General features: G+C 40.9%; 1 protein-coding gene across 1 annotated transcript in view; it reads right to left on the reverse strand.

Annotated features, from left to right (window-relative positions):
* Positions 1-15,742, reverse strand: part of CA10 (carbonic anhydrase 10) — a 185,765-nt gene that overhangs the window by 108,863 nt on the left and 61,160 nt on the right. Inside the window, exon 4 of the mRNA XM_018073398.2 lies at positions 3,369-3,511. Coding sequence (XP_017928887.1) covers positions 3,369-3,511 — 143 coding nt within the window. The remainder of the gene's footprint in view (positions 1-3,368; positions 3,512-15,742) is intronic.

The following is a 15,742-nucleotide window of genomic DNA, read 5'->3' on the forward strand; positions in this document are numbered from 1 at the left end:
TTTAAGTCCTTGAGTGTGACCTAAAATGATTAGTAAGACACAGCGTCCCTGATGTGACAAGGTTTAATTAATTGGCAGGGATGCACTCAGTGTCTAAAGCAAAAGCTGTTGCTTAACAGGTTTTTAGGAGAAAGAAAAAATTATGGCCAGGAACTGTAGTGTAGTTTTAAACAATCATGGAAATAGGGCTTTGAAATTAAGTCCACAGAAAACCAGGAGATCAAAGGCAGATGGGCTACAGTAAGAGAGGGGACAAATTCTGGGGGAGCAAAGGCAGAGCTCTCGCACTGGTGAACAGAGGAAGGAATTCCAGCAGAGGATTCGCTCAGTGGGAAGGGAGGGGGTTTGTTCATCCACCACAATCATCCATGACAGGCTGGAAATCCCTGGAGACTGAAAGCCACAGTGCTTTCTGCCTAAATGTCACCAGACCACACTGGAAGTTATTCTGTTGTGCTGTCGCTGATTGCTTTGGTGCTCGTGTGAATCCACAGCAAAAAGGCAGAGGAAGGCAAACGATGTCATTGTTTGTGACAGAGTGAAGGAGTGTGATTTGCAAATTAATAAGGGTTTGCATTGTTTATTAAAAAAGGGCTGTTTATCTGAAAGGGGCTGCATGCTAAATTCACTAAAATGGATAATCAGGAGACAAAGCTGGGCCTGAGAGAGAACTGAAACCTGGGGAGTTCCCTCAAAAGCAGCATTTCTTCTGGGGAATTTATCTGCATGTAAACTCATTAAGTATCTTGTGCTGAGATTCTGGATCTTGAAATCCAATTATCTCTATCAATGATGCTCAGCCTTCAGGACCTGAAGAGCCACTTTCTCAGGAAATGGAGAATCACACACACAGAAAATAACACAGCACAATTCAGAATAACATCTGATGGTGCTTGAATTGCAAATCGTGTGACCTGATACCGCCCTGCAGTTGTTGGGCAGCATGTAAAGCAATATATTATTGCTCACTGAATCTTTACTGCTAAAAATTGGATCAAAGTGGTATAAATATTTGGCAAATTGCATTGCCATCTCTTTTGCTCCTGAATAGAATGGGGAAAATTTTCTTCTAAGCCTCAGACCAGAAGTAACTGTTAAGACACCTGATGTGTAACAGGCCACAGAGTGTGCTTTTCTCCCCTTGTAGGCTGTGGGGCAGGAAAACAGTGATGTTGTTCTTCATATTCTCCTGTCAGACCCTTCCTTTTCTTTAGGAAAAAGAAAACCATTACTATATTTCCAAGTGGTCTAAAAAATTGTAGGAAAGTCTCAATTTGGTTTACTAAAAGGCTTCCATTACTAACACTGAAATAAAATAAACTGTCCAAAGGAACAGGCTAGAAAGGTATGTGCTTAGGGTAGAAACTTTAGGTAGAAATTCTACAATGGAATGGCTTGGAGCAGTTTTGGCCTGCCAAGGTGGAAAGTGAGAATTAAACATGTAACTGGTTTACAGAACTTAAGCAATGCTCTTCACTGCCCAAAAACAAAGCCCAAGGGAAATGAGTGGTAGGGAATGAAAGAGGAATTATTAAGTCTGTGATCATATCACTCAGGTATTATTTGAATTTCTCCAGACTGGTCTTGGATTCTGTTCCTGTGGGTGAACCACTCCTGTTCCTTCTTAAGTTAATTTCAAAAGTGAAGAACACAAAGTAGAAATGTTGTTTTCAAAAGTAAGTAAATATTTTTCAAACTCAGATAAAGCTGATTTCTAATTTAATTTAAAAAAAAACTGTTAAAAATTTGAAGTTCCTCTTCCAAGAAAACTGCACTGAACATTTCCTTCCATCTAGTGCTCTCTTACAGCTTGACTCTCCTCCCAGCACTCTTTCCAAAAGAGGTTTATAATTTTGACTGTGTGCATCTAGCTGTCTCTCTTGTTCACTTTGCATGTAAGCTAGCTTATTATAACTCCAATTTGAAACCACATCAAATCCCTTTTTTATTTATTCACCATTTTTCTTAGGATCAGTTCCATAAAATCCTTTCATGTTCAGCATAATCACAGTTAAGTCTTGTCTAAGAAATTCCTTGGCTGCTGTAGCAATTGGTTCAGAGCGCTGAAAACTGAAATGCTTCAGCCCATCTGAAACACACCTCTATTTTTAACATACAAAAAACATTCCCCAAGAAGTGAACACAAATATAATACCTGCCAAAGCAAACCCTCACTGAAGCCTTAGCATCGAGCAAAGAATTTTTAGCAAGGCATCAAAATTGCAATCTTTTTCTCACAGGAAAATTTTGATTCAAATGTTTTAGAAACCTCTCTGAAAAAAACCACAACCAGCACAAATCCTGTTCTCGTGACATGGTTGAAGGCCATCACTGCAGGATAGTATTTGTGAGCATGGTAAGAACACTTCATTAGTGATGTAGCATCTCCCAGCTGGTCAGTGCCTCTGAAATTTTATCAATATTCAGGCATTTGCTTCACTCTGAGCTGGTACAAAAACCCAGTTGAATTCTTAGGATTGCTAAGGACATTGAATATTCTGAACCTCCTGGGCTCGACCCACTGACAATTTCCACCTTCTTGAGTTTCTCATTTTGTCATTCTGTAACTTGTAAATAATGGCAAATATTTAACCCTTTACACAAACAGCAATGTCAATAAAACTCCTCTTTTTTTTTTTTTGGTATCAAAATGAAAAACCTCAACACTTTTCTGTTTAAAAAGCAAAATGTATATATTACCCTGGAATCTAGGCCATAGTTGGAAGCATTACTGTCCTTCAGTAATAACAACAGCACCTTTTTATCATTTCTGTGATGAAGCTTTACATCAATTCTGATGTATTTGCACATGTACCACCAGAACCTCCATGTGATGTACAGAGCAAATTCCTAAAATCTCTGCTGTTTCCAGCAGATATCTCATTTGTCATGACAACAAGCGAAGGAAGATAAATCATTTTCAAATAACCTTTTGTTAGAGTCTCTGCTTGCTCTGATATTGTAAGTTACAGAGCCTTTTCATCTGCATTGTTCTGTGCTACAGATTGAATAAGAGACATCTGCCTGCACGGAATAAGCAATAAAAACTTTAAAATACCCTTTTAAGCACCCCCACACAAGGGAAGCAAGGCAAAAGTATTAGAAACTAATGAGTGTTTCCAAGACTGCTGACAGGTTCGAGGTGTTTTATTTATAAAACAATTTCAGAATTGAAGTATCAACCCTTCAGTTGGACAAATAGAATTGATAATTTAGTTATTTGAGGAGTGTCCTTAAAACGCACTACATTGTTATTCTGCCTCAAAGCTGACAGATGAAAGTAAATGCTTTAGAAATATAAAATATAGCAAATGTTTTTCAAGTCTACTAACTTCCTTTATTTTGTGTACCAGAACAGGAACACCTACCTTTCTTCCCCCTGTGTTCAGGCGAAGTGGAGTTAAGAAGGGATCGAAAATCATATGGCTGGTTTCAATATTGACAGGTGACTGTCTTTTCCCAACAGAGCAAAGATTCCAAGCTGAGTTCACCAAACCCCAAAAGGAGGGCACTGCAAAACAGAAGAGTGTAAGTTGAAGGAAAGTTTGGAAAGACTGGAGCAACACATGCAGGGCAGATGGGCAGGTAATCAAACTGACAGATTGTCTGCACACAGAGGTTTAACTGAAAACAGGCAAACTCATCTAGCACTTGAAATTCAGAACTTCACACACAAAGGCTAAAACATGTTTCATATAGTTTTGTATTAAGAAAGAAGGCTGGGCTGGTTTTTTTTCCTCTTTTGAAGTAATCCCAGGTTCAATAACAAACAGCTCCTTTGCTATTACAGAATATTTACTGAGCAATAGGAATGTGACTCACTAGTCCTTATGCTAACTTTGCACATATTCAACGTGTCCTTGGACTGAAACTGTCCCATTCTACTCAGCTTTTTTAAAAGCCTTCATATTTGGGAAAAATCATTACAAATCACAGAAATGTTGTAACTGAAATTCACATATGGTGATCCCAGAGAACAGAACTGCTCTCCAGACACATTCCACCAATTTCTGTTCACCCAAACCTTTCTTTTGATCTAAAGAAAATCTTGCTGAAAAGGCAGTGAGGAAGGGTAATTCCTTCCATGGATGTGCAATGGCTTGGAACATGGATGGGCCCTGACTGTGGATAAACTGAGTTACTTTCTGCACCCCTAATTGGAAAAAAAAAGTGGTGTAGCTACATATTAACTCTTGTCAGGTAACTGCAGGCTGAAGGTCACACTGCATCTAATCTGCCAGTTATAGACAAGATCAACCTGAACTTCTCTTTGGGTGCTGAAAAAATTTCTGACTAAATGAGTGAAGAGCAACTACAAGACACATGAAGGACACATCTAGATTGTGTCTGAACACTTTGCCCCTGTCTAAGGCACATGAGGCAACTTTAACTTTATCAGAACTGTTCTGTAATTTTGTGTAGCAGGTGAAAATTTCACAGGTGCAAATGTTGTTGCAGCTTTTTGGCTTTATTTTATTTTTTTTTTCTTTTCACGTGTTAAAAGTTTTCATAGCCTTCAAGCCTCAAAGTATTCTTCTAATGCACCAGCTGGGTGTGGCAGAGCCTAAAAACCCAGACTGGGGGACTGCTGGGGCCCTGGGGCAGGAGCACAGGTGTTTCTCCCGGTGGGTGGAGCTGCAAACAACCCATCAGTGGGCTATAAAAAGCTTTTTGGTTCCTGTATTCGGGGCTTTGTAGTGTGAATAAGTGCTCCTGCTTGCAGTTTTTGGGTACTCCAGTGGGAGCTACCTGGAGTTGTGGCTGGATTTGGCCCTTACATTTTTGTAGACTTTAACCATTGGGAGGATATTCCTTGGAGAGGAGGAAGGTGGAAAACGGGTGATCTGGGTGAGTGTTTTCCTAACGTGTTTTATAGATTTCAGTTCTTTTTGCCCTCTAAGTTGGAGTGCATGTAGGTGTGAAACTTTGGGTTGTGTAACTTTTCTACAAAACTAGATAAACTTTCTGGGGGATTCTTTGGCTGTTGCTTGCACAGCAGAACTTCAGGGTGAGTGTCTGTGCAGGGGTGATGGAAAGTGTTTTGCAGCTGTTGAGTATTTGCTTACTCCAGTAGTTCATGTGCTGTTGTCCACAGATGTTACTTTTATTACAGAATACCTGAAAACTCAATTTTCAGCTGAAACTTTTCCTTTATTTGTGCCAGTCTGTCTGTGCAGCCACAGGTGCTCCACATGCAGGTGAACTCTATTAGTCAACACTGAAATGGTGCAGCCAGCAAAGTTTAAAGCTTCCTTGCATACAAATTTAAAGTGACTGTGTGCTGTTAAAACCTTAAATTCACTGGTGACATATCTTTTCTTAACAGCTGAAACAGACACTGAATTCAGAAACTCCTCTTAGTATGAACTGCATGAAATCTCCAAGGAGGGATGGATACTGTAATGCTTTACAGCCCTGGGAAAGCAGTGATCAGGGAATAGCACCCAAAAATGCCCAGAATTGCAGATGCCCACATCAAATAATGTCAGTAATCTTTTATTTGAATAATGAACCCAGTGTGAAACCACCCCAAAGAAAGTCAGGTGGAAGGCCTCTAAAAATAAGTGAAGCTTTCTGTGACCAGAAAAATGAATTGGCAGCATGGTCTTAAAATTTCTCTGACTCCTCTGTTTGCCCTCCCAGTCAATTCCCACTTCCACTGCTGATTTGCAAGACTAGGGAAGTTCACAGAGTATACCAAATGATAGGGCTAATGCTTTGAAATGAATAAAATACGTGTAGTGCAATTAAAACTAAATCAGCACACACTTAATTATTTGTGGTTTGTTGGTTTTTTTTGTTTGGGGTTTGTTTTTTTTTTTTTTTTTAAAGAGAAATACCATGGGGGCTCACTTCTGCTTTTGTCAGAGAGAAAATCCCTCTTTACACAGCGACCTAAAATAAAAGTTTAGGTTAATTGAGATAGCCTGGTTTCCCTTGATAAATTCCCCTGTGGTATTATCTGTGTTGTTATTTAAAAAAAATGAATTAATGATGAAACTGTAGGGCTGTAGGATCAAGAGGGAAAACATTAAAAGGGAAATCTGTTGCTTCAATGGTTTAAGGTATTACTAAAAGAAAACCCCATTCTGGTCAGAAACACCGTTGGTATTGGTAAGAAACAAGTTTTTAGCAAGCTTTTAAAAAATAAATAAACAAACAAGACATGGTAAGTGCAATAAAATGGCAAACCAAACAGGCCAGTCCATTACCTTCAAGCTGATAGTAGTTAAACAATTTATGATGTAACTGGCATTGACCCAGAAAAGCCTCGCTGGAAAATACCTGCTACGAGGGGGTGTTTTATAATGTTATTTCTGGTTTTGACAGGGAACTTTGCCCTCCGTGCTGTGCCTGTCACACCAGCCTGTCCCCAGGAGGAGTTCCAGAGTCGGGGTGTTGTGCTGCAAAGGGCAGACAGGTAAGTCTGTGCTGCAATCTTTGATTCCTTCCACGTGCCTTGGACACTTGTGCTTCCCAACCTCTCCAATAGGTGCCTGTCGCTGGTTTTTGTTTGTGACCCCAAAAAGTGCAGCAATGGTGAACTTACCCCAGTGATCAGAATGACTTTGCTGGTGCTTCAACCCAAGGTTAATTAAGGATGACTGGCCTAAGATTGCACACCTGAGTTAACTAGTGGATGGGGATATTAAGCAATATTAATGTCTGATTACATTTAATTAAAGTAATTAGTGCTGCTGCTTAGATGCTCAAAGTAATCTAAAAGTATTAAAAACTGCAATAGAAAAATCTAAGGAGGTTCGTGTAGGAAACCAAGGTTTAAATTAAACTCAAGTACTGAATTAACTGTTTAGTCTAAAGAAATCAGTGCATGAATCTAGAAAACATATAAAAATATTAATTTTTTTTTACACCACAAGATTCTACTAGGGATTAAGTCATTAATGAAACAGCATCTCCTTCCCCACAATTCTGTTGTATTTCCATAAAAAATCTAGTCGTGTATGGAATATGCTGCTTCTCTGTGTGGACCTCTGAAGCATTTCAGACACCAGCCTGGCTCCTGTGCTGTACAGGAGCTACTTTGACATGCTGGTTTGCATGCAGCCCACATACCAGCTCAAAATCTCATTTAACAAGGTGCTCCAGCTCCTGGTTATTGTACCAAAAGTCTATATATAGCGATCGTGTCGTCTCTGCCTCCCTCTATAAATCTCCCTAAACTTTCAGCACTTGAGAGCTGAGCCTTTGCAAACATATTACACAGACATAAGGTGATAAGGTTTTGTCTGATCAATGCCTTCCACCTTCTCACGGCAGAAAAGGAAATTCAAAGTTTATTTCCTCTGTGTGTTGGTGCACTGTGGACATCAGACTTTTGTGCATGTTATATGGTGAGAGGCATTACTTATATTTTATAGCAATGCAGAAATCTCTGACATCTTTATTCAGTCTGTATCTTATTGCAGCTGCTCTCTTTTCAATTTACTGGGAACAATTTATATTGAGATATATGGAGATGCTCTAGTATCAGCATGACACAACAGAATGAGGGATTCTGATGGCTTTTACCAAACCTATGCATAACAACAGTGAAATAATAGCAGCTAGGACAATAAAGCAAGGATTGAATGCTGTTCTCCTGGTGATGAGCACCAAGGATTTGCCTAAATAAATATGAGCCTCCCCTCTCCAGGGGAAAGCAATGAGTGCCCCATAAGGATGCCCTTCTGCAGGTACAGCAAACTCACAGATAAGCATAATGGTATTGCCTGCAGTGTGTGTTGATGGGAACAGGCTGCATCCGTGCTGGGAGAGGAGGCAGCAGTTCTCCCAGGATGGGAACATAGGTGTGTGCTGTGTATGGCATCTTAACTGCTTCATTTTGGGGGAAAAAATGATGCTGGACTCAAAGGTTGAGGCTGTGAAAGGGCTGTGGGCAGGCAACCAGTGTTAACTGATTCAGTCTGAGCAATGCAAGGTCTCTGGTTTAGGAGTAACTACAGAAGCAACACTTTTTTTTTGTGTCAAAAAATGTGCAGTTGGGGTGCTCAGTGACATGGTTTAGTGGTGGACCTGGAGTTTGGGTTAATGGTTGGACTCTGATCTTAGAATTCTTTTCTGACCTTAATGATTCTATGATTGTATCATGGGTATCATACTACACTGAATCTCTATAGGAATGAAAAGCCTTATGCAGTTAATTTTTGTGTAACCCAGTGAAGAACTAGATAAAAATGGTGTGTTTGTTTGTTTTTTAAAAAAAGAACACCTGAATGGTAAAATGGATACTGCAATTGCCAGATTAGAAACTAAGTGTGAAGGTATTCTGGGTTGTTTTGAGCCTTTGTTTAAATAGGGCCAAGAAGGCAGCAAGCTTCAACAGGGAAATAAAGGAGGTGGCCAGAAGTAAGGGAGCTTCCTTCAAAAAATGGTGTCTAAATAACAAAGATGGAAAAGATGATAGAATCTGTCAAGTTAATTATAGGACTGAAATAAGACCTGCCAAAAGATATCAAAGAACAATTTTCTAAAGGCTTAAAAGCCACTAATAACTTTTTTAAGAGTGTGAGAATCAAGGAATCTTGACTGAGTCTGTAGGACCAGTTGTAAGAGGAGCACACGAAAGGCTGTGACAGCAAAGCTGTATCAATCCTTGCCCTTATTGCTTACAAGGTGCCAAAGGACATTCCCACACAGGAGCTTCTTTATGGGGATTGAATCTGAGAGACTGTCTCAAAATCAAGCATCAGAAAACTGGCATTTAGTATAAATTGAGAAAATTAACATTCATTTGGGTTGGTCAGAACTCTAGGATGAAAACCACAGTGACTTCAATTACCAGAGTCCTCACTTAAAATCTGTATCGGTCTTGGAGAGACAAAAAATAGCAAATGTGATCCCCTTTTTAAGGTGTTTATTTTTATAGATGCTTATTTTTTCCAAGGTATCTGCTACTGGTCACTGTCAATAACACGAGATGGAGTCTAGTCAAGACAGTAAAGTTATTTCTGTGTTGTGCTGCAGTAAGACTGCAACTTCCTCTTTGAAGTTTGCTCAACTTTCAAGAGCACAGATTTTTCTGAGTTGTGTTTTTTTTTTTTTTCCCCAGTTACCCCAGAGTTTGAGTTTAAATGAAAGGCATCAACTTATTCATGCAGCAGATCTTTGTTTATGTTTTTAAGCTTTAGCATTGGCCTGGCAACGGCATAAAACACAATCAGATTGTGTTTGTGCAGTGCTTATTCCTGCCCTGTGTAATTACTGGTCCCTCAGATAAAATCTCAAGCTACTTTATTGAAGCTGGGAATTGAAACCACAGAGAGAATCAGCTATCTATGTACATCAATAAAGCAGTCCATTAATTATTTCCACCTACTCAGCTTGAAGAAAATTATCATCCTAATGCCTCTGGATAACCACATGACCTGCTCTGCTTCTACATAAAAGCCAAACGTAGTCATAAAGGCTTTGAGAGATAAATCAGGGACACCAAAGAAATGGCAGAGGATAGAATGGCATTCATCTCAGTAATTGGTCACAGAAACCTCCAGACTGCAGTAATATTAGACAGTATCACAATGGTTTCAAATTTGAGAACTGAAAGTATTCTGATTTCTTTTTGAGAAGCAAAGAGTTGATAGATGAAATATATCCTCAAGAGTAAGACAGCATTGCCATTATTCAAGAGATAGTAAAAAAATTTCCATCAGTAAATCTTGAAACATGTAAAACCAATAAAATTGTGAAGAACTCAAACAGCATCATACTACATACTGGTAATTCCATACTCCTAATTCCATGCTGGTCTGTTCAAATGTCATCTTCCCTCTCTATGAAGGATTCTCAATGACAAGAAAAGTTTAACAACTCCACTGGTTAAATGAGAGAACAGAAAACTGGGAAGGGGAAATTAGGATTTAAGATTCTGGAAAGATATTTTCTTTTTAAAAGTGGTAGTTTTCTGCTATGCCTTTAATAGATGCATCCTGCAATGCCCTCTTCAATTTACCTTTTAAATTATAGCTGCTTATTTCTGCCTAATTAAACATTTTCTTAAATTGGGAGTATTACCTGGAAAAAAGTATTTAGCAATCACAATTAGTGACCTCTAGCCTTGCAAAGCTTTTACTTATTTTTATCTACACATTTGGGATACCAGTGTAGAACACAGTTCCACTTTGTTCATTACAGTGATTAAACCAGATTAATTCACTTCTATAAATTATGTTAATTTGGGGATAAAGAGTAGTTATACAGCAGTATGTAATTACACTGTTCTCTGCCACACTGTGGTGGGTTAACACACATATTAAAACTATACAATCAAATGCTACTTTAGTGCTTCTGAAAAATATAGGTCAGCTGCTTATAAAGGCACTTACAGATGCTTTTCCTATTGTCTTTTCTTTTTGCATTATTCATATGGCAGCAGGAATGTGCACCCATAGGCAGTGGTGTATCCAGGTCCAAAACTAAGCAACATCAAGTAACAATCTTCTAGGGCCATGGCTACTACTATTGTGAAAATATAATGTGCTTCTCTCTCATTCCAGTCAAAAGGATATTACAGTCTTGGGGAAAATGGTCTTTCCATGTAATGTGAGTGAAGTTCCTGCTCCTGAAAGGTTTAGCACAACCATGGCAGGAAGTGGAAATGAAAACAAATCAAAGGACAGTTTGGTTTAGAGGCTAAAAAGAAACTGGGATGTTTAGTGGAGTTGGCACAAATGGCTCATTAAAGTGTCAGTCTTGGGTAAAGTAAATCCTTGTTGGCAAAGAGCTAAAAATGAAAGAGGGGAGGAAGGAAACACCCTCTCCCTCTTCTCAGCACTAGACACAGAGGGTACACATGGACTAGACCCCCTGCCACTGTGGGACATTGGACTCCCTCATTCTGCTGCCAGTGCCCGGGATGTGTTATGAGTAATGAGCTGCACCAATTACCTGCCACTCAGCTGGCAGTTCCTAATCAGGTCTGGTCAGTCCCTCAGTCATCAATCACTGCCAGGGTTCAACAGATTCCCCTTGAAGCAGGCAAAGAACAAGTTGGCATCACAACTGAGCACATCTGCCTGACACTCATTGTAATTTGGGGGGTGGAAAAGAGGGAGAGTTCGGCCTGGATTGAAGTGCAGACTGAAAGGGAAAAAGAGGAAATGCAAAAAAAGCTGTGATGGTTGTTCTGGACTTTAAACAGGGCTTTGGATTGAAATGCAGGAAGCCCAGATTTTGGGCTATCGTGTGATCTCTAATCTTTCCTCCTCATGCTTCTTCATCTTTGGCTTGTCTGTTTGTACTGTGAAAATGGGCACTATGGCTGCTGCTGTTAAAATGAATGACTGTTCTGAGGGCAAGTGAGATGTAAGATTTTAAAGAAGGTCCAGAAGAAAGGTGAAGGAAGCTATTCACCTAGATGAAATCAGAACAGAGGAGAAAGTTTTTCAGAGAAAAGTAATTTGGAACTTATTGTTTTAAGGAAAGGGGAAAGACTGCTTATCCAGCAGATACCTTGAGCTCTGTTCTGTAGATTCAGCTTTATTTTAATGTCTCTGGGATACTATCGATCCTTCTGCTGAAAAATATAAATGAAAGAAGGAACATAAAAAATAACAAAAGACAGCGTATTTATTCCATCAAAAGTGCTCTTTCTGGGTATCCCAGTGCTTCACAGCATCCTGTTACTAGAACAAACATAACTCTCAGGTAATGAGTTGGAATTTAACTATTTATTGCCAGATTCAGTGTATGTCTGCATATGTTAGTGCTTCCTTTGTTAGGATGAATATAATGAGCATCCCACTCTGAAATCGCAGGGCATTAAGGGGTTCAGTTTGGAGGGGTAGGTGTAAGGACCATCTAGCAGGGGTTAGCCAGTCCCACTCTCCAAAACATTTGTGTGTGATGGCAGCCTCTTGAGAATGACTTGTAGCTCTGCAGTATTTTGGTTTCCCACAAGACTCTTACAGGTAATGACAGCAGGGAATGCAGAAATGCCCTGGCTCTGCTGACTTGCAAAGACAAGTGAGGAGCAAGCACAGAGTTCACCAGTGAGGGCTGCAGTTTGTATCTGTAATGACAGTTCACGACAGGAACAGTGATGTTCTGTGCTCTGGTGTTTTCTAGAATAATCAAGTTTCTCTGACCCCATCTCACAGGGCTCTGGCTCTGCCTGGGGATGCTGTTTCCACAGTGAGATTACCAAAACTCTGTAACTTTTGATTATTTTGGGAAGGGCAGGAGTCCTGAGGACAGCTGGCTTGAGGCACTTACAGGCTGGGAAAAAATGTTGTCTGGGCAATACTGATCTCTTAGAACTTCCACATGGTGCTGCCAAGCCACAACTCTACACAGAGGCATTACTACAAAATATTCTGGAATGGCAAGAAACCTTGGCCTCTCCTCAGCTGCTACACCAAACTGTTCAGCTAATTGCTGTCCAGTGATTGATCTTTCACTGGTGATCTACTGGTTTTCCTCTGTGGTGAGGGCTCTGAAGGTCTGATATTTCTGTTAGGGAAGAATCTGGTCCCTGCCTCCCTGACATTGTACACATGGCATGTGGCACCCAACCTCTGCAGATGGGCTGCTGCTGAGCACACAAACCAACTTAATCCTTATCTAGAAAGACCTGCATCTTTAGGGACAATTTAGATCTCTTGTACCAAGTGATTTATCTGAAATACTCCTGGGGTGTTTCTGGTACCCTGCACATGCAACAGGCAGGAGCAGAAAGGGCTTTGTGGTCCCTCTGACTCAGGATAAACCTGGTTGGGTGGGATACCAATAACTAAGGATCTTAGAGAGAAGTCTCACTTGCTGTCTTCTCCCTTCCTCCTGAACAAGTGTTTGTATCTGATGGGTCTTTACAACACCTGACAAACACCTCACATGGGAATTCCTGTCTGGGATGTAAAGGGATAGCTGAGTGCCAGGGTATTTCTTGTTTCATGCCACATTATGTGGTGTCTGTATCCTGTGTGCACACACAGGACAAACACTCTGCATAGGAAATACATTCCTACCCAAAAAAATCCTGTATTGTTAATCAGCTGAATGTCAGGTGGTCACTGGTATGATGAGTTTAAGGCTTGTCATTATTGGCCAAATTTTCAGAAGGGCTGAAATGTATTCTCTGAAATCAGGTGAGGATAAGGGAAGATAGGAAAGGATGCACTTTGTCTGAAAAACTGGGACACTTACATAATCTGAAAAGTCTATCAGTGTGATGTCTAGTCCAGAAAAATCCTGTATAAACAACATAAATACTGAATAACTTCTTAAAGAGGAAAGAAACTGCACTGGTGCAAAGCTATCCGTAAATTCCCCACAAACCAGAGAACAAATGAAATTATTTATCTTCACCAAATGAATAAAATGAAACATATAAAATATAACTGGGGAGGCACCTCATCTTATTCAAATACTCCCTCTTGAAGCTCCAAACCTGCTTCTGCTTGTTAGAGCTGTTGAGGTTGGTCTGTCCATGGCCCTCTTGGCTTTTGTAACAAGTGCAAGGTAAACACTACATGCTTACTCACATTTTTGCATAGCTATTATTTAAACAAGTTTTCTGTATTTAACTGTATATGAGCTTGCTATTGTTAGGAACTCCCCTACCATTGGACTGTCATGTGTGTTGCTCAAATGTAATGCGAGTTTTTTATTGACAAGGTCATATTTCAAACCTCTTGGTCCATTAATGCATTGAGTTTTGAATGGTGCTGTGAATTCTGAGCTTCCAAACAACCTTGCTGATCTTGCTGAGGCTGCTTTTGGACAGAGGTACAGCAAAGGAAACTGCTGAGTTCTGCTGTCAGTGGGGAAACATTTTGCAAATATATTGGTTTTCACAAGGCCGTGAAGGTTCTTAAATACTCACCTAAATGTGTATTTAATTATACTAGTAAGTGTTTTTTTCATTTACCTCCAAGTTTTGCAGTCAGATGCAGAGGAATGTTCTGCAGCACTCCCATCAGACAGTGACTGGGAAGGTTCTCAAGCTGGTTTTCTCTGTAAACAAACCAATCCCCTCCAATTCTCGAAAAATGAACACTCCAGATTGTTTGGGAGCAGAGAAAGGGAGGAGAGAGTGCTGGAAATGATGGGAGTGGATATGGCCAGGACCCTACAAAGCAGTGCAGGGAGGCAGTGGGAGGTGTGAGGCAGGTGTGCACACTGATCCACTGCCATTCCACACACTTTGGGAAAAATGAAGATAGCCTGGAAATTTGGGCAGCTACAGATTCAGACTGTAGAGCTGAAATTTATGTTGAACTTAACACAGAACACAGACTTTGATCTTTACTCTCATATTGTTTTGCTCTCTACATTTTAAACCAACCCTGCAAAAAATAAGTAAAAGTGTATCTGTATCTACCTGATTTAGTTACATTACAGGGACTAGATCTTTAGTGCTAAGAAACTGTAGTAGGGAAGACAAGGACGTGGATGATATTTTTTTTTTAATGCTTGAATTGTTTAAGGAAAGGCTTTCTCAAGTGCTACAATATCTTATTAAATCAGAAGTGCAGAGTTAAACCCTGTCAAGGTATTGCCATAATTATTCCACCAAAAATTAGCCAGGAGAGGGCAGATCTGGTGCTCTTAAAGGGTCTGGTGCTCTTAAAGGGTCTGCATGCTGTGCTGGGGGTCTGACATGGGCAGGACCTGATTAGTGCTTCCCCTGAGTCCAGTGCCTTCAGTCTCCTTGTCAATGGCTCTTTGGATGGATGGGGGAGAACAGGCCAGGGATGACAGAAAGGAGCCAGAGCAGGACAGTCAGGGGAGCTGTGCACTGAAGCAGGGCTGTGCATCACAGCAGCCCCCCAGCTGCTGGCAGGGGCCCAGTAGCTGCAGGACTGAGCATCAGGTCAGAGAGCAGCCCCCCAGGACAGGCTGCTCAGGGAGGATTATGTGACCACAGCTCAGGGAGGCTGCCAGGGTGAGCCAGAGTGCCAGGACAGTGTGGGCAGTCTAGTGATGGAGGCTCAGGGAACTACCTCCTGTGAGCTGCAGGGTGACACTATCATCTCTGCTGTGACTCTGATATACTGCTACTGCTGCTCCTAATCTGATTGTGCCTGATCTCCCTGTTAACACACACGTGGACAGACACAAAGAGTGACTGCCCCCAAATTGCTTTGGAAGCCTCTGAGTGCTGGCAAACGCACAACTCAATCTAGGAACTGAATCACAAGATCAGATCTGCTCTGAATGCATCAGCAGGGATTGATGCAGGTTACAGGCAAGGAGTGGATGCTCCCTCTTGATGTAAGACAGGGTTTGGGAATGTGCATGGTAATGGAAGTGCCACAGCCTCAGTGCAGAAAGCCAGCGGGAGTGACTGAGTTGTGGATGTCAGATGTGTGCTCAAGGTTAGAGCAAACAGCCACTGCAAGCAGAACCCTCTATTATTTCCAACTAGCAGCCCCACAAACTATGACTGAAAAGCTGTTTAGCACAGCAGTGATCTCTGCAGAACCCCCTCCCCAGCTGTTTTCCCAGCCTGTGGGTGTGTGCCTGGCTCTGTGGCAATCACAGGGCACCACAAAAAACGCTGCTCATCTGACCAGTGCTGGCAGGTGGCACGAGGTTTGTAAGGCAGTCACCATGTGACATTTCCTTCCTGTGGCTTACAGTGACTTATTTCAGCTTGTGAAAGATGACAGTAGCCAGCCAGACGCTGTTTCTGTGAGAAATACAGCACTGCATGAGCATCTTCTGAGCTGCAACTGCTCCACCTTGAAGGGCATCACAGCAGCACCAACACTCTTCAGCA

This window comes from Manacus vitellinus, unplaced genomic scaffold (genome assembly GCF_001715985.3).
Source record: "Manacus vitellinus isolate BGI_N305 unplaced genomic scaffold, ASM171598v3 scaffold_24_pilon, whole genome shotgun sequence".
NCBI classification, from domain to species: domain Eukaryota; kingdom Metazoa; phylum Chordata; class Aves; order Passeriformes; family Pipridae; genus Manacus; species Manacus vitellinus.